Source organism: Lipotes vexillifer, unplaced genomic scaffold, assembly GCF_000442215.2.
Source record: "Lipotes vexillifer unplaced genomic scaffold, Lipotes_vexillifer_v1.1 scaffold434, whole genome shotgun sequence".
NCBI classification, from domain to species: domain Eukaryota; kingdom Metazoa; phylum Chordata; class Mammalia; order Artiodactyla; family Lipotidae; genus Lipotes; species Lipotes vexillifer.
In genome coordinates this window covers 22,980-41,849 of record NW_006797498.1, presented here as the reverse complement: position 1 = coordinate 41,849, position 18,870 = coordinate 22,980, and the positions used below count along the sequence as shown (strand labels likewise).

General features: G+C 38.6%; 1 protein-coding gene across 1 annotated transcript in view; it reads right to left on the bottom strand.

The window, feature by feature from the left end:
- Positions 1 to 18,278, bottom strand: part of PLCXD3 (phosphatidylinositol specific phospholipase C X domain containing 3) — a 182,311-nt gene extending 164,033 nt beyond the window's left edge. The window contains exon 1 of the mRNA XM_007469649.1: positions 18,125 to 18,278. Within this exon, the coding sequence (XP_007469711.1) occupies positions 18,125 to 18,227 (103 nt within the window). The 5' untranslated portion in view covers positions 18,228 to 18,278. The remainder of the gene's footprint in view (positions 1 to 18,124) is intronic.
- Positions 18,279 to 18,870: the final 592 nt, after the last annotated feature.

The window sequence follows — 18,870 nt, the reverse complement described above, 5'->3', positions numbered from 1 at the left end:
GTGTTCTCTACGCAGCTGCATTAGAAGCTGAGTACTAGATGCAGTGAGGAAACTGGTGAAATGGCCCTCTTTACATTCTCTTGTTTATGATGGGACGGGTTCTGGAGCCTATGGCAGGGCTGAGCCTGCAAAGGGAAAAGAGAAAAGTCAACAGGCTTTGACTGAGGGGAGACAAGGGAAAAGGAGCTACAAAAGCAAAGAGCCAGGTAGGTCCCACCAGGGACCCTGTTAACAAAGTAAATGAGCTTAATTAGACATGATAGAATGAGAAAAAGAGTTACATTTATTGACCATTTATTCTGTGACAGGTATGCTAGATACTTTATTTTATTGAATCCTCACCATAAAGGATGTGAGTTTGGTACTGTCATTATCTCCATTTGGGAGCTGAGGAAATTGTAACTCAGAGGGTTTTTAGTGGCTTCCCTGAGTCAGCTGGTAAATAGCAGAGTCATGGTTTGAACCAAGTTTGTCCACAACATTAACTGCCAAACAGTTTTACAGATGTAACACCACAGACCTAGTAGAGTTAAGTGACTTGCCCAACACTTGGCTGCAGATCCAGGACTGCCATCAGGGCCCCATGTCAACCAATTGATTCACTTTTCACAGTACAAGGTGATCCCTTACCATCACTTCCTTTTTTAATCACTTACAAATCATTCAGGTATTGCCATATGAAGTCGCTGGGATTTATTTTTCCTCTTTTGGACATTGTGACATTTGCATACCTTTATACCTCAGTTTTCACAATCTCTAGAAATGATTCCTTGATTCTATAGTATTTTATCATTTTTCCCCCTTAGTACCCAGAGATATACATTGCCTTGGCACAAAAGCTTGAACACATTTGAAAACATTTTTTCTTACAATCCTCTCACTTTTCTTCTGAAGATTATTCATCCTGATTGAAAATCACAAGTGAAACATGAGTAGGTAATATCATGTACACCAGGCCTTCTTAGCCACTTTACACGCGTCCTCATTTAATCCTTACAACAACCTAAGAAATATTATACCTATGGAGTACTCATAACAGTCTATGAAGTATTATTATTATCCCCACATTTTAGTTGAGAAAACTGAAGCACAGAGCTAATAAATGGCAAAGCCACGCTACAAACCCCAGGTGTTTGAAACCAGAGCCGGCATTTTTAAACTATATCTCCTCTGCCTGAATTACACAGTCCTTATTTCTTTTTATCATTTGTTCATTTCACACCATCTGCCCTAAACAATGTTCTAACCTTTCCTTATACTACTTCTAGTTCCAAGTATAGCAAAGAGAGATCTTAGTATTGTCTTCATTGTTTTAATCTCAACCCTTTCTTGACTTCACCCATGTTAACACATTTCTTCAATTAAGTGCCAGCTCTTACATCTTTTGTACATGACATTTTAAATCCATTACATTGGTTTTGTAGATGGATCCTCTTTTTTGCCTTGTGGCTATCATGTAAACTTTTGTTGTATTTTAATAGAATTCCTCATATTCCTTTACAGAGACTAATAAAAGCATTATTCAAAATAATTGTGGAGTTGAATATTATTACTATAATTTGGTTCAATAAGTCACTATACAGATCATACTTGAATTACCAACTTATAGATAAATGAAATACAAAACTTTAAAATCAAAGCAGCATTAAAGATAGCAAAGTTTTTTTTTCCTTGAAGGCATAGGCCAATATAATATATCTTCAAAGTCTTTATTATAACAATTATTAAGTATATAAACATATAAATTATAAGAAATTGGTTGAACATTCAGTGCCATAATGGCTAAAAACTGCTGTATAAAACAAATTTCTATTTCATTTTGTTCAATTATCATGTGTCTCATTCAAAAAACATTGAGCCCATTTAATAGTCTATTTAATATATAGTCTTTATTAAAGTTCTTTAAAGTTTAAAGTTCTTTATTAAAGTTCTATAAAGTCTTTATAATATATAGACTATTTAATAAATAGTCTTTATTAAAGTTCACTGAGATCATCCCTTTACTGAAATTAACCCATTTTTGATCCAGACTTGTTAAAAATTTTGAATAATGGAGCTGACTTGAATAATTTCTTTAGGTTGGCTTGTTCTCAGATCAACAGAACAGAATATTTTGTGCAAGATCAGAGTCCCTGTATACTGGCTTTGTCATTTGTCAACATATATATACCACACAACTATAGGCCAGACATATTTTGGGCACTAGAAAAGATTCAAGTAAGGTCCTGCCCTCAAGGTGCTTATATTCTACCCAGTTGACAGACAATAAGATATAAATAAAGTAATTAATTATTATTACCCAAGCAGTATGAAGAAGATAAGCCAATCAATTGTTAGAAAAAATGATGAGGGTGGAGGTGAACTGCATTGGCTAACACAGTCAAGGAATATCTCCTGAGGAGAAGGCATCATACTTGAGGCCATAAGGAGAAGAAGGCAGGCTGTTGATAATCTGGAGGAAGATTCCAAGCAAAGCTCTAAGACAGGGAGGAATCTGGAGGGTATGAGGGTCAAAAAGAATAGCTGGGATTAGTGAGTAAGGAAAGGGTAGAAAGAGTCGAGGTCAGAGAGATAGGGACCAGTAATTTTAGTAAGTAAATGCAGAGGGTTTTAAACAAGTTAATGATGTACCTGATTTTTACTTTTAAAGGATACTCTGTGTAGAAAGGCAAAAAGAGGTCAGGGAACCTGGTTAGGAGGCCTTTGGAGTAATTCATGTGGGAGATGACAGTAACTAGATGACTAGTAACTAATAATGATTAGTGATTTTGCACATCTTTTAATGTACCTGTTGGTCATTTGTATGTCTTCTTTGGAAAATGTCTATTCAGGTCCTCTGCCAGTTTTTTATCAGATTATTTGTTTTTTGCTATTGAGTTGTAGGAATTCCTTACATATTTTGAAAATTAACCCATTATTAAATATATGGTTTCCAAATATTTCCTACCATTCTTTAGGATGCCTCTTCATTTTGTTGATTATTTCTTCTGCTGTGCAGATGCTTTGTAGTTTGTTATAGTCCTACCTATTCATTCTCAGATTTGTTGCTTGTGTTTTTTGTATCATATCCAAAAAATCATTGCCAAGACCAATGTCAAGGAGCTTTTCCTTACGTTTTCTTCGAGAAGTTTTATAGTTTCAGGTCTTATGTTTAAGTTTTTAATCCATTTTGAGATAATTTTTGTGTATGGTATAAGAAAGGGGCCCAATTTCATTCTCTTGCCAGTTTTCCCAACACCATTTATTGAAAAGATTATCTTTTTCCCATTGAGTATTATTGACTCCCTCATCAAATAATAGTTGACCACATATGCATGGGTTTATTTCTGGGCTCTTGATTCTATTCCATTGGTCAACATGTCTGTTTTTATGCCAGTAGAAAACTGTTTTGATTACTATAGCTTTGTAGTATAGTTTGTAATCAGGAAGTGTGATGCTTCAGCTTTGTTCTTCTTTCTCAAGATTGTTCTAGCTATTCAAGTCTTCTAGTTCCATATGACTTTTAGGATTTTTTTTTCTATTTCTGTGAAAAATGCCATTGGAATTTTTATAGGGATTTCATTGAATTTATAGATGGCTTTGGGTAGTATGGGCATTTTAACAATATTAATTATTCTGATCCCACAACATGGAATATCTTTCATTAATTTCTGTCTTCAATTTCTTTCATCAACATCTCATAATTTTCAGTGTACAGATCTTTCACCTCCTTGGTTAAGTTTACAGGTTTCCCTCACTCTCTGAAAGTAGAGTGTTCCTATGAAAACTTTTGTAAGCAGAAATGGCATAAATCAAAGAAGCAATTAGGACAGATGTTGTTAATGGATGTACAAAATAAATCAAGATAATGCAAAGATGCTCACAGACACAGTTCAATGTATGGTGGCTTGATGCTGATACGCTGAGCATAGCTCCCAGGGATGGAGCTTAGCAGCGCCACTCTGGCAGCTCAGGGTGAGTGCTGCCTTTGTAATGGCTCACTGCAAAACAAATTTGCCTTTTGTTTTTTTTCATAAAAGTGAAAATCTTCTTCAGATTTCTTTTGGTTAGAAAAATAAATACTAATGTAGGTCTTTCATAAAAGCAAAATGGCATAAAGCGAACTTTCAAAAAGTGAAGGGTACCTATAGTCTTAAGTATTATATTGTTTCAATTTACTATTGTAAATAGGATTGTTTTCCTTTTTTCTCTTTCAGATATTTTGTTGTTAGTGTATAGAAAGGCAACTAACTTTTGTATATTGATTTTGTACCTAGCAACTTTACTGAATTTGTTTATTAGTTCTATTAGTTTTTTTGGTGGAGCCTTTAGGGTTTTCTATATATAAGATCACATCTTCTGTAAACTGAGAAAATTTACTTCTTCCTTTCTGATTTGGATGACTTTTATTTCTTTCCTTATCGAATTATTATGGCTAGGTCTTCCAGTACTAGATTGAATAGGAGTGGTGAGAGTGGACACTCTTGTCTTGTTCCTGTTTTTAGAGGAAAATCTTTAAGCTTTTTACATATGAGTATGATGTTAGCTGTGAATGTGTCCTATACGGCCTTTATTACATTGAGATATATTCCTTCTATACCTAATTTGTTGAATTTTGTCAAATGTTTTCTCTGCATCTATTGAGAAATCATGTGATTTTTATTTTTTACTGTATTAATGCTACGTATAACATTTATTAATTTGTGCATGTTGAACAATCTTTGCATCCTAAGGATAAAACCCACTTGATCATGGTTCATGATCTTTTTAATGTGCTGTTGAAATAGGATACTCACTTTAGATTTAAGGACACACATAGACTGAAAATGAAAGGATAGAAAAATATATTCCATGCAAATGGGAACTAAAAGTGAGTAGGAGCAGTTATATTTATATCAGACACAATAGACTTTAAGTAAAAAAACTGTCCAAGAGTCAAAAACTGTCACAAAAGGGTCACATAACAATGGAGATATATAAATTATAAATAAATATATACACCCAACATCAGAGTATATAAATATATAAAGCATACATTGACAAAAACTGAAGGGATAAATAGACAGTAACACTATAATAATAGATTTCAATACTCCACCTTTCATAATGGATAGAATGTTCAAACAGAAGATCAAGGAAACAGAGAACTTGAACACAACATTATAGACCAAATTACACAGAACATTCCATCCAACAGCAGCAGAATACACATTCTTATCCAGCACACACAGAACATTCTCCTGGATAGATCACATGTTAGGTCACAAAACAAAAGGATTAAATAAATTTAAAAGATTGAAATCATATCAAGTGTCTTTTCTTTATTTTTTTTATTTTTATTTTATTTTATTTTTTTGTGTGTGTTACGTGGGCCTCTCACTGTTGTGGCCTCTCCCGTTGTGGAGAACTGGCTCCAGACACGCAGGATCAGCTGCCATGGCTCACAGGCCCAGCCGCTCCACGGCACGTGCGATCTTCCTGGACCGGGGCACGAACCCGTGTCCCCTGCATCGGCAGGCGGACTCTCAACCACTGAGCCACCAGGGAAGACCCAAGTGTCTTTTTTGACCACAATAAAATTGAACTAGAAATCAATAGAAGAATAAACCTGAAAATTTCTTTAATATATGGATATTAAACAATATACTCTTTAATAACAAATAGGTCAAGTAAGAAATCAAAATGGAAATTAGATAATATCTTGAGAAAAAGGAAATGAAAACATACCATACCAAAACTTATGGAATGCATCAAATGCATTAGTAATAACAAAGTGTATAGCAATAAACACCTTCATTAAAAAAAGAAGAAAGATCTCTTTTTTAAGGCAAAAATTTTCAAACAAGAAGTACAGTGTGTCTTTTCTGATTTAAAACATTAAAAAAATCTCAAATGAACAACCTAATTCTACACCTCAAGAAGTTAGAAAAGAAAAGAACAAATTAAGCCCAATGTTAATAGAAGAAAGGAAATAATAAAGATTAGAGACGAAATACATAAAACCGAGAATAGAAAAATAGCTTTAACAAATCAACAAAACTAAGAGTTGGTATTTTGAAAAGAGAGACACAGTTGACAAACCTATAGTAAGACTAAGAAAAAAAGAGAAAACTCAAATAAATGAAATCAGAAATGAAAAAGGAGACATTACAACGGAGGCCACATAAACAAAAAGGATTAATAGAGATTACTGTGAACAATTTTATGCCAATGAACGGTATAGCCTGGAATAAATGGATAAATTTCTTGAAACATACACTCTACCAAGACTGAATCATGAAGAAATAGAAAATCTGAACAGACCTATAACTAATAAGGCAATTGAATCAGTAATTAAAAATCTCTAAGCAAAGCAAAGCCCAGGACCAGACAGCTTTAGTGCTAAATTCTAAAAAATATTTAAAGGGTTAATACCAATCTTTCTTAAACTCTTCTAAAATATTAAAGAGGAGGAAACACTTCCAAACCCATTTTTGAGGCCAGCATTACGCTGATAACAAAGCTAGCCAAAGACACTACAAGAAAACTACAGTCCAATATCCCTGATGAATATAAAGGCAAAATTCCTCAACAAAATACTAGCAAACCAAGTTCAATAGCACATTTAAAGAATCATACACTATGACGAAGTGGGATTTAATCCAAGAGTGCAAGGAACGTTCAACATATGAAAATCAATCAATGTGATACATCGTTAACAGAATGAAGGGTAAAAGTCACATGATCTTCTTTATATATGCTGAAAAAGCATTTGACAAAATTCAACACCCTTTTATGATAAAAATACTCAACAAACTGGGACTAGAAGGAAATTTACCTTAACATAAAAAATGAAATGCCCACAGCTAACATGATAGTTAAAGCTGAAAATGATTCTGCTAAGATCAGGACAAAGCAAGTATACCCACTGTTACCACTTCTATTCAGCATAGTACTGGAAATCTATCCAGAGCAATTAAGCAAGAAAAAGATATGAAGGACATCCAAATAGGAAGGAAAAAACTAATATTATCTCCATTTATAGATGACATGATTCTATATGGAGAAAACCCTAAAGATTACACACATACACACAACAACAACAAAATCAACAAAAACCTGTTAGAATAAATGCTTTTAGTAAAGTTGCAGGATCAAAATCAACATACAAAAATCAGTTTTATTTCTATGTACTAAAAACCGACAATCCAAAAGGGAATTTAAGAAAACAATCTTATATATAACAGCATCAAAAAGAATAAAATATTTAAGAATAAACTTGACCAAGGGGGACTTCCCTGGTGGTCCAATGGTTAAGATTCCACACTTCCACAGCAGGGGACATGGGTTTGGTCTCTGGTTGGGGAACTAAGATCCCACATGCCGCATGGCATGGCCAAAAACAAACAAACAAACAAAACTTAACCAAGGATGTAAAAGACTTGTACTCAGAAAACTGAAAAACATTTGTGAAAAATTAAAGAAGACTCAAATAAAAGGGAACACATCCCCTGTTTGTGGATGGAAGACTTAGTGTTGTTAAAATGCCCAAACTAAAGTAATCAGATTCAAAGCAATCCCTGTCAAAATCTCAATGGCATTTTTTTACAGAAATAGAAAAAACAATGCTAAAATTCATATGGAACCACAAAGGACTCCAAATAAACAAAACAATCTTAAGACAGAAAAACAAAGCTGGAGGCATAAACCTTTGTGTTTCAAAACATATTACAAAGCTAAAGCAATCAAAGCAGTATGGTACTAGCACAAAGACAAACACATAGACCAACAGAACAAAATGTAGAACCCAGAAGTAAACCCACACATATATAGTCACCTGATCTTCGACAAGGGTGTCAAGAATATACAATGATGAACGTTTAGTCTCTTCAACAAATGTGTTGGGAAAAAATGGATACCTACATGGAAGAATGAAACTGGACCATACATCATACACAAATAAGCTCAGAATGAACTAAAGGTCTAAATGTAAGACCTAAAATTGTAAAAGTTCTAGAATAAAACATGAGGGGAAAGCTCTGGACATTGACGTTGGCAATGATTTCTTGGCTATGACATGAAAAGCACAGACAACAAAAGAAAAAATAGATAAGTGGAACTATATGAAACTAAAGAACTTCTGGATAGCAAAGGAAGCAATCAACAGAGTGAAAATGCAACCTATGAAATGGGAGAAAACATTTACAAATCATATATCTGTAAGGAATTAATTTCCAAAATATATCAACTCCTACAACCAAATACCAAATAACCTGACTAAAAAATGTCAAAATACTTAAATAGGCATTTCTCCTAAAAAGACATACAAATTGCCAACAGGTACATGAATGGAAGTTCAGAATCACTAATCATCAGGGAAATTAAAATCAAAACCACAATGAGATATCAACCCACACCTGTTAGGATAGTAATTATCAAAAAAAAAAACAAACCCAGAAATAACAAATGTTGGTGAAGATATGGAGAAATTGGAACGCTTGTTCACTGTTGGTAGGAATGTAAAATGATGCAGCTGCTACAGAAAACAATATGGCATTTCCTCAAAAAGTTAAAAATATAACTACTATATGACCCAGCAATCCCACTTCTAGGTATTTAATCAAAATAATTGAAAAAGGCTATTAAAGAGATATTAGCCCTCCCATGTTCATTGCACCATTATTCCCAATAGTCAAGATACAGAAACAACCTAAATGTCCACTGACAGATGAATATATAAACGAAATTGGTATATACATGCAATGGAATATTACTCAGCTGTGAAGAAGGAAGGAAATCCTGACATATGCTACAACATGAATGAACCTTGAGTATGTTATGCTAAGTGAAATAATCCAGTCACAAAAGAACAAATACTACATTATTCTACTTACATGAAGTAGGCATCTACTTCATCAAAGTAGAAAGTAGAATGGTGGTTGCAGGGCCTAGTGGGAAGGGAAAATGATGAGTTGCTATTTAAGGGGTATAAAGTTTCAGTCATGCAAGATGAAAAAGCTATAGGGATCTTCTATACACCTTTGTGCTTATAATTAAGAATACTGAACACTTAAAAAACCATTAACAGGGTAAATCTTATGTCATGTGTTTTTTAACCACACACACACAAAAAGTGCCTTAAGAAGCCAAAGGAAGAACATGTTTCAAGAAGAGAAGTGTGGTCAGTCACATCAAACGATGCTGAAAAGTCGAATAAGATGATAGAGAATTATCCATTAACTTTAGCACAAAAAAAAAAATCATTGGCAACCTAGATAAAAACAATTTTAGTGCAGTGGTGGGGAAATAATGAGATTAGTATGTGGTAGGCAGAGGAAAGGAAATAACCTGAAGACAGAGGGGATATTTTTACAAATATCAGAGAAATAGTGCAGTGGATAGAGACACAGGTGTGAAGTCAGGGGGATTTTTATTTCTTTAAGAGAGGTAATATTGATAGTAATATATGTTTGTGTAGTGACTGAAATGATCCAGTAGTGGCAGGAAAGAGAGGGGATAAATTTGAGATCAAACGTAGGAGATTTGAGTGAATGGGATCCAGACCATGAGTAGAGAAGCTAGACTTAGGTAGGATCAGGTCATGACTTCTTACCTAAAGAAAATACAGAATATGCAGAAATAGATGCATGGGGTTGATGGGTTAATTGTGGGAAACTGAAAAAGTTCTTACCTGTTTGCATCTATTTTTTTCCTGTAAAATAAGAGGTGAGGTCATAAGTTTAGAGTGAGGTGGGAGGGAGATATTGATTTGAGAAGCAAGAAGAGTATGAAGTTATTATCTCAGAGAATAGGAAAATGAATTTACTAGGGATATGCAGTCAGATTACTAGGGATATGCAGTAAGATTACTAAGGATGTGCAGTAAGATTCATGGTCAAAAGTGTCTAGTTAGTGGAGCCATCCAGGCTGTGTACTCTTTCTTCAAAAATATTTAGCCATTGAAGTTTTCTGGGATTGGAATAGGTAGAAAAATTAGTTTAACTGAGTTGCGGTTTCTTCCAAGTAAGCAGAACAAGAAGGAGTAAGATGAGAATTAAGGACATTTTCAAGAGTGAAACTCTAATGCTAGACCCAAGGAATTTGAACTGATGCAAAGAGAAACGAGGACATGAGGGGTGACAGCTCTGCAGCCTTCCCTTCTAGCAACTTTCAAGGTGATATCTTTATATCTCCTTGACCAATTTTTTTTTCCTGAGAAAAGCCCAGAGCCGGTCATGGTAGGAGTGTGTTTAGGGCTAATTCTGTGCTGAGACAGCCCTGTTCCTCCTTCTTCTCATCTTCCTCCTCCTCCACATGGCAACAGAGGAGTATAGTCCAAGTTGTATATTGAAATAGGTTCCCATTTGCCCATGAAGACCCCTTCAAGTACATCTTCCTCTTCACCAGCCAACAAGACAGAGGGGACCTCCAGGGAAGCCTACAAGGCAACTAAGATTGTCATTCATTCATCAGAGTCCACTTACCTTCATGAAGAACAATTCTCCAAGTGAATCAAGGAACACAACCATCATTTATAATGTTGACCAAGGATAAACATGGCTGCTTCATAAAGATTAATTCACAAGAAGAATTCTTCTATGTGAAACGTAATATTAGCTGACATTTAAGATAGAGTGGTGTAAGAGTTGTCCACTCCCAGGATCTATAATGAAATATAGGAACATAACAAGAGCACATCTAACAAATCAATGGACCATCCATTTCAGTACCTGATCTCCAGAGGTGACTAATCCTGGCAGCTTCTCAAGCATGTTTAACTGTCTCCTTCTGACCCATCTTCCTCTCTTAATAGAGCATAATAAAAGCATATGGTGCTGTAGAAAGCTTCTGGTTGCCAAATTTCATTTGAACCATGGTAATTTTCTCTCTCACTTTCCCCTGCCTTCTAGAATATATGAGTTTTATAATTTTCTGGTCCCCAATCTTCTGAGACTGATCCTAACCCTACACAGAGAAAGAGAACTAAGAGAATCTATAAGCTTCTTGAGGATAACAAATTCCATGATTGTAACTGGAAGTTCCTTGAGTGCCCATGGGTAATGGTTATGGATAAACCTCATTGGTGGTAATAGGTAAAATTTCCAGATTAACAGAGCTGACCCCTTTAACCAACAATAGTTAAAATGTGTGCATATGTGTGTATGAGATTTGACCTTCTCTTGAAGGCTCAGAGAACATCAATTACTCTATTAACGTGCTTTAAAGCAATGAAGGTGTTAATAACTACCTTAGGTCTATCAGATTGTTTGGCTCTATTTACATTGTCCCAGGCTGTTCACAGGGAACAGTATGGACCCAGCTTCTGTTCCTACTCTGGACCTGTCTGGAGGGATGATTAATTAGGTAGCACCAGAGGTCTACTTAAAGGAAATATCAAGAAGCTTCTTGGAAAAGAAGTTATCTTAAGAGAAAGTTGATACACCTATGGGCATGCACACACAGACATGCACATGCACATGTGCATGCAGAGAGTGAATTAACATTGAGAATGTTGCAGAGTACAGAATAAAACCTATTGTCCTCTGCCCGGCCCTCATAAACTCGTACCTGAGTCCTAGGGCAAGGTGGCAACACCAAAAGAATCAACATAAATTCAAAGAGCTCTTTTGTTGGCATCCATACAAAAAGCAAAAGGATTGAAAGGATCTGGCAGTGTTGGCACTCATGGCTTCAGCAGTGACAGCGTCAGCAGTAGAATTGGCATCAGCACCTTCCACAATGGGGGAACCCAGTTCTGAGAGCCTTTGACCATAGTGGAATCCAAGGCCCTTGTTACTCATTAACATCCTCAGTTTTGGGCCTCTGCAGACTTAGCACAAGCCCTGGTGGGTCTGCCAGCAGCAGTGGTGTTTTGGGTATAAAACTATGGAAGTACAGTTCCTCTACATGTCAAAGCAGCAAATATTACAACTCCCCATATGTTCCCCAAAACAGGAAAGAAGGAAAATTGCTGATACTACATGTGTGTTAGCCCACAAAATCGGTTTATAAAACATATTTAAGAATTTTCCCAGAGATTTCTAGAACTATTTGGGGTTTTTTAATTATTTTATTTATTTATTTATTTATTTATTTATTTATTTATTTATTTATGGTCGCGTTGTGTCTTCGTTGCTGCTCACTGGCTTTCTCTAGTTGCGGTGAGCAGGCCTACTCTTTATTGTGGTGTGTGGGTTTCTCATTGCAGTGGCTTTTCTTGCTGTGGAGCACAGGCTCTAGGCACAAGGGCTTCAGTCGTTGTGGTATGCGGGCTCATTAGTTGTTCTAGAGCGCAGGCTCAGTAGTTGTGGTGTACGGGCTTAGTTGCTCTGCGGCATGTGGGATCTTCCTGGACCAGGGTTCAAACCCGTATCCCCTGCATTGGCAGGCTGATTCTTAACCACTGCGCCATCAGGGAAGCCCTCTAGAACTATTTGGAAGTCCATGAAGGAGGTACTTGAGAGTGGTCAAAACTGACAATGAACATGACTCCGATTTTACTTGGGGGCTGATAGAGTTTAGGGAACATTACATTTTGTGTCCCTGTATCCTCATTTATTAGTCTTTCCTAATAAATATTTCCTATTTTTATTGCTGATGTATGTCACTCAACAGTTTTACTCCTCCTCTTTGTAACTTATTCTTTCTATTTTCATTAGGTAGGGTTGGAATTAAATAGGATACAAGAAACTAAGTAATGATATGAGAAATCTTCATATGAGTAAAGTGTGTGAGCCTTAACATATAAACGTATCTATTTTAACAACTTGAAGGGTTTTTTTTAAATTTTAACTCTTTTAGCGCACTGATTATGCTAAAATAACTAAAATTCAAGCAAGTGAGTCATAACCACATTTATGTATGTTTCTATTCCATATAAACCATGATTTAAATAAATGAGGTATGGTTTGCAAATACGAAGATTGATCTTCTTTCCATCAAAACTCAAGTTACTGTTGACCTTTGTGTTTGAGATCTTTCTGATGCTGATTATTACTACAGTTTGCATTTATGATGCCACTATTACTTCAGAGCAATATTGAAAAGTTTTAGTTTATAGATAAGGTGAACAAATCTGTGACCTATAAATATAACAGAAGTAGCTGGTCCTGTAACACGCACAAAAAAGTGGAATTAAATGGACAAGAACCAATATGGAGTGTCTCCTAAATTGTCATTAGTGACCAGTAGCATCACCAGATGGTCTGATTTTAAGTGCTGTTGACGGCTGGTATCAATGAGCATCAGGACTTTAAGGAAATGAGGGGGAAGATTTTACATTTATCACAGTGACCTAATTTGAACACTTAGGTAGCAATTAAATCACTTTTATTGTGATTTTATTGAACTGTAATGTCAGTTATCAGAAATGTTCCCAACCTGGGCCATTAGCCTTGAGTCAGATATGGGGGCTCTGGCTCTAAGCCTGATTGTAAATTTTAACACTCACAGATAGACTGCATGGTCCATTAGAAAGAACTTAGTCAAAGATGTATATTTAAATTTGGTTCTGCCACTTACATAAAAGTTCCTCTTAGAGATACCCTAAGCAGTGTTTCTCAAACTAAATGGGTATATAAATCACCTGGGGATCTTGTTAAAATGCAGATTGTGATTAAATCAGCCTGAGGGCTGGCGTCCAAGATGCTGCATTTCTATCAAGCACCCATGTATGCTGATGCCGCTGGTCCCTGGATCAACGTTGAGTAGCAAGGCCTGAGGAGACTATTGATAGAACATGTGAAAAGCATGTGTGTTCATGAGAAAACACTTTGTAAATTGTAAAATGATGGAAGTATCATTTTATATTGATTAGTGAAAAATTAACTTCCATATCACTATCAGAACTAAAATGATGAAAAAAAATGCCCTGTGTTTTAAAAGAAACTTGTACAATTAGACCCAGTCCCAGATTTGCTCTGTAGATTGTCCCATCCCAATCAAAACAGAAATAGTAAATTATAAGGAAAAGGAAGATAGTTGGCTCCAGGAACAACAAGAAGAGATCACTGTGAGGGAAGAAATTTAAAACTAATAAAAGCCAACACAAGAACACAGCAACTGGAGCTATATAAACATCTAGTTTCCCTAAGTAAGATGGTTCTTTTTCATTGGTGTTAGCATTTTCTGGAAGAGTGTACAAAATCTACAAGAACAGTGATCGATTTCTAAAGCATTTCTGTGTTCCTTATCTAAAGTACAATTAACAATTCCTGTTCAAGTTTTGATTTGAAAACTGGCAAGGGAGAGGCCAAAGAAAGGCATATCACTTCCAGATTGGTAGGTGGCAAGTTTAATAAGCAGGGAACTTACCTAAGAAGCTTGTTTTAAGGCAGCTGCAAGATGACTAGATCTCCGCACCTACCCACCAGAATCTTAAAAGTTTATATAGAGGCCTTAAAGAGGTTCAGCCACTTACACTGTCCAGATGGTCTCAGTGACACATTGCTCTCTCAAGGCTGCATCCTTGAAAATGGTTCCCACTGTGTGAACAGTGGGCAGAAAGTACCTTCCAAAGACAGGGGATGGGGTAAGCAAACTCTGCCCGGGTCCATCTCGAAGGCCAACTGGTGGTCAACTCAGTAATCAACTCTGACACCAAGGAAACATACACTCTTTCTGAGATTCTAGTCCCACAACATTTTAGCCAATCTTTCATTACTACATGGTCAATTTACTGTATTATGTGAGGAAGACTTTCATCACATATCAGAAAATGCATAACGGACCCCTCCCATGGGGTAAAAACCCTTCCTGATCTTTTAGATTTTGGACAGAATGACTCCCTGTCATAGATCCAGATCACCAACAAATTACAAGCAACAGCTTGCTTGCTGCCATGCTGGATCTTTTTACAATGGTTCTGGCAGCACTATGATTATAGAGTTAGAACTCGGCTTCAAAGATGCCAGAAATTCATCAGACCTCACCTGAATTTGATACTTTGTCTCCCTGCTTCCATCCCTGTTTATCCTCTCTCAACTGTTTGTGGTGACAGGACACATTATTCATAAACCAAAATGCCAGGATATTGTTAAGCAAACAAGTATGAATGAAAACTTAGCATTGTGTCATCAGAGATAGGAAGAAAAGACAAATGAGACCGAAATCCGAGTAACTGTCAGTGTGTTACGACACTACCATTCCTTTGAAAAATAAAGTGAAAGTAAAACTACTAATACCGATTACAATTTAATTCCTTAGGCCAGTCAATACCAAATCATGAGGCCATTTAAATGCAAAACAGCCACTGAGAAATTTGGTTATGAAAGCATTCAAGATGCAGACACTTGAGAAACATTTAAAGGTGCCAGAACTGCACACCTGGTGGGGAATATCACACACCTGCAGATTGTTCTTTGCACTAGCTCTGGGTAATCCAGATCAGCTGCCCCAGGTGGATGGCTTCATAATTAGACAGCTCTTCACTCACCAGTTGCTTCACCTAAGAAAACCTGAAGCTTTGAGGATGACCGAGCAGCCGTTCCCTTCTACAGAAAAACACTTGTGTGGTACATCAGGAGTGGTTTTAAATGGTGGAGATAATTACTTAATTCAAGCTGTAGCAACTGGCCAAGTAAACAAGCAGCAGCCAGGAAGCTATTAGCATGATTTTAAGGCAATTATTCCATTAGTGTTTAATAGTCTCCAATTAGTCTTCCCTGACTATCGAAGTTTGAACGTCTCTTTTCCTCCAAAAATTCTCACAAGTTGAGTAATGCGGAAAGGTACCAAGCCCATTTTTAAACCTGTATTTATATGTGCGGATCTGCCAAATGTACATTACAGAATCATGGAGAAATTCAGGCGTGTAGATTGGTGAAATAGGGGGTTATTTTTTTCTCAGAAGTATTGAGGGTGAGAATGGAAGGCTTTGCAGGGGATCCACTTTGAGTATACAACTAAGAGGAGTTGGGAAAGCAGTGGAAATTCCCACTGTATCCAATGCCATCATCAGTATGTCTCTGCTGTAGGACTATCAGAATATCAAAGCCTCTGACCTCAGGTTTTCACTTTGTCCTGTGGAAAGAAAATTCATCCTGTCCCTGCTAATGCCTATTCCCTTGTCCTCTCACCCTGATTAGTACTTGTTGTTGCTGAATCATCCAGACACAAAGCCCAAAGCATTTCCCTCCAAAATTCCTAGGAGATTTTTCCTAAGGACCATTTTAAGGGTTATATCACCGAACTGATTGTAGGTCATTTCCCTTCACTGAGGTGCAATTTTCACATCTGTGAAATGGGGTTAATACTTATCAGCATCAACTGCTTCACAAGGCTTGGGGAAGGATTATATGATCTGGGTTACGTACTAGGGCTTTGAAAATTTAAGTATTATAAAAAAGTAAGTTAGATTCAGACATGGTATCATACCATCCCTCAGAGCTTGCAGTGTGAACTTGTGCTTTTAACCTCCCTATGTCTCTGGAGAGTCACCTATCAGGAGGCTGGCAACAGAGTCCTTGCCCTTCTTACCTTTTATGTGAGCACAAATTCTCAGGTGAGACCATGTACAAGTAACCTTCTAAAAACCAAAAAATAAAAAGGAAGGAAGAAAAGAGGATAGCAATGCCTGTGGAAGTGAGAGTGGAATTTTGCCAACAAAGTTCTGTGCTTTCTACTGTCTCCTTCAAAACAGCGATCCCCAGGCTCACCCAGGGAGCAGGGTAAGTGCAGAGTGGAGAAGCTGTCTTGTTCTTTTCCTTGGAGACACCTGAGCTCTTGGGAAGCTACCTCTTGAAGAAGCACAAAAGTAGATGAACCCTTCCCTTCCAGGGTTGGCTCTCAGAGCGTAGCTTGTGCCTATCATAACCGCCAAATATCCACTTGATGAACGACCATTGATTTGAGTTACTGATCAATTCCAGGGCTACTGGTTAGAGACTCTTGGGATTTTCAAGAAAACCCATCTTTTCCTCTTTTTTTTTTTTTTTAAAGTATGATTTCCCCCAGTGGCTGAGAGGGGGCGCCGGATAGGACAGATCTAGAGAAGACAGACCAGAAGGTTGAACTTGATAACACGGCACAGCTTGGGGCAGGGCATTTTGCCCTCTAGCTGAGTCCTGGAAGGGTCAGGCATCTGCACCCTCAGCCCAAGCGAAAAGTCAACGAAGTATGGCTGTGTCCCCAGCTGTCACCGTGGTACACCGTCCTGAAACGACCCTCCCTCCTGCACATCCAAACTAGGGTCTGCTGCGCTCCCGTCCCAAAAACCTGCCTCGTCCTCTGGTCCCAGTCGTGCGCGCTATGCTGAAGCCTCTGGATGCCTCCAATCTCTTCCTCGCTTTGCCCAGGCTTCCCGTCCTGCTAGCCTGTCCGGACACCGCTGCAATCATATTTTTCCTAAGATTTGCCTATTAATCCCACCCCTCCACCGCAGCTCACGCAGGTTCCCCTGCCTAGCTTCTGTCCCGAACAACAAATGCACGGTCCACGAGGGTTTGCTTTCCTGACCCGCGCGCTATAGGCTGCTAACAGCCCTTGGACCAAAATCCAGACGGCGGCCACCCGGCCAGGCCCTCTAGGTCCACGCAGATCAGGAAACTGCTGCCTCCGCTTCTCTCCCCCTTCAGCTCCCGGTCAAGGGCAGCGATCACGCCGCCGCCGCGGGTCCCTGAACTTTCATCACTCTTCGGGAAGCGTTTTGTCTCTTTAAAGGAGACTAGGGACGAATATTAATGACTCGGGTAGGTTCTAACAGAGAAATCCACCAGATCCGCTTGATTCCGTGACAGGGATGGAGTGGGAGGTCCACGGGCCGGAGCCGAGCCCTTAGGACAGCAGCTCGCTCTCACCGGTCACTATCACCCCACAGCCCCAGAAATCGCCCCCAGCCCCAAGTCTTCGGGGAAAACGTGGCAGGGGGGCACGAGGGGCCGTCCTGGAGCCAAGCCTTTCCCCTGCCCCAGCCCTCTCACACAACCTGCTTCAAAAACCCATGGGAAATCAGTCACCTTGACTCCCCGCGCCACGGTCCCTAGACATTTGGAAAACGCCAGGAGCCCGGAGGCTCCCAGGCACGCACTCTCCTGGCCGAGACCCACCCCTGGAGACGAGTTTCCCTCCCGCGGGCATCGTGGCAAGTTACCACTTCGTGGCAGATAAAGCAGGGCGGGGCAGGTGGAGCGGACGCCGAGCGCCCCGTCGGCAGCCTCAGCGCGCCTACCTGGGATGGCTAAATTGGTGAGGGGGATGCTGTGGATGCTCTCGGGCAGAGTGGCCATCCAGTCGGCGAATTTCAGCTCGTTCTTCCCTTGAGACGAGGCCATCGTGCGGTCGCTGTGCCGCGCGCTGGTCCTCACGCTCCTCGGGCAGGCTGGCAGGCTGCTGCCGCTAATCGAATGTTGGCTCCAGCCCCGCTAGAGTTTACACTCCGCTGCGCGCCACACCCACAGGATGGCGCAGACACATGCTAATTTTAATAATTATTCAAAACACCCCATGCTCCCTTAGTGCCTCCGCCAGACTCCGCTGGAGCTTTTGTTCCTGACGTCCGCGCTCAGCTCTCTCCTCTCTCCCCGCCCTCCCCGACTCCCTCCTCCTGTCTTATCCCTCCTATGCGTCTCTGTCTTTTCTCGCCATTTCTGCAGCGTTCCTTGGCTTCTTACTATATATATATTTTCCTTTTTCTTTCTTTCTTTTTTTTTTTTAACTTGGTTCACACAGCTGCTTTGCCCATGACCTTGCTCGGTCCTCTGATGAGACTTCCTAGTCCTGCTTGTATAAAAGACAATCTTGTGGTTGACCCTAAAATCCTAGTAGACTTTGGGATGCTATCACTTCCTAGGGAGCTAACTCTCATACTGGCTTTCAGGACTTTCCATTCTTACAGAAGAGCTTTTTGTAAGCTACAACAGGTTATTTTCTTTCCTCAGTCGGGGCCCAGAGCCCTGCTTATAACAAAATGGTGAT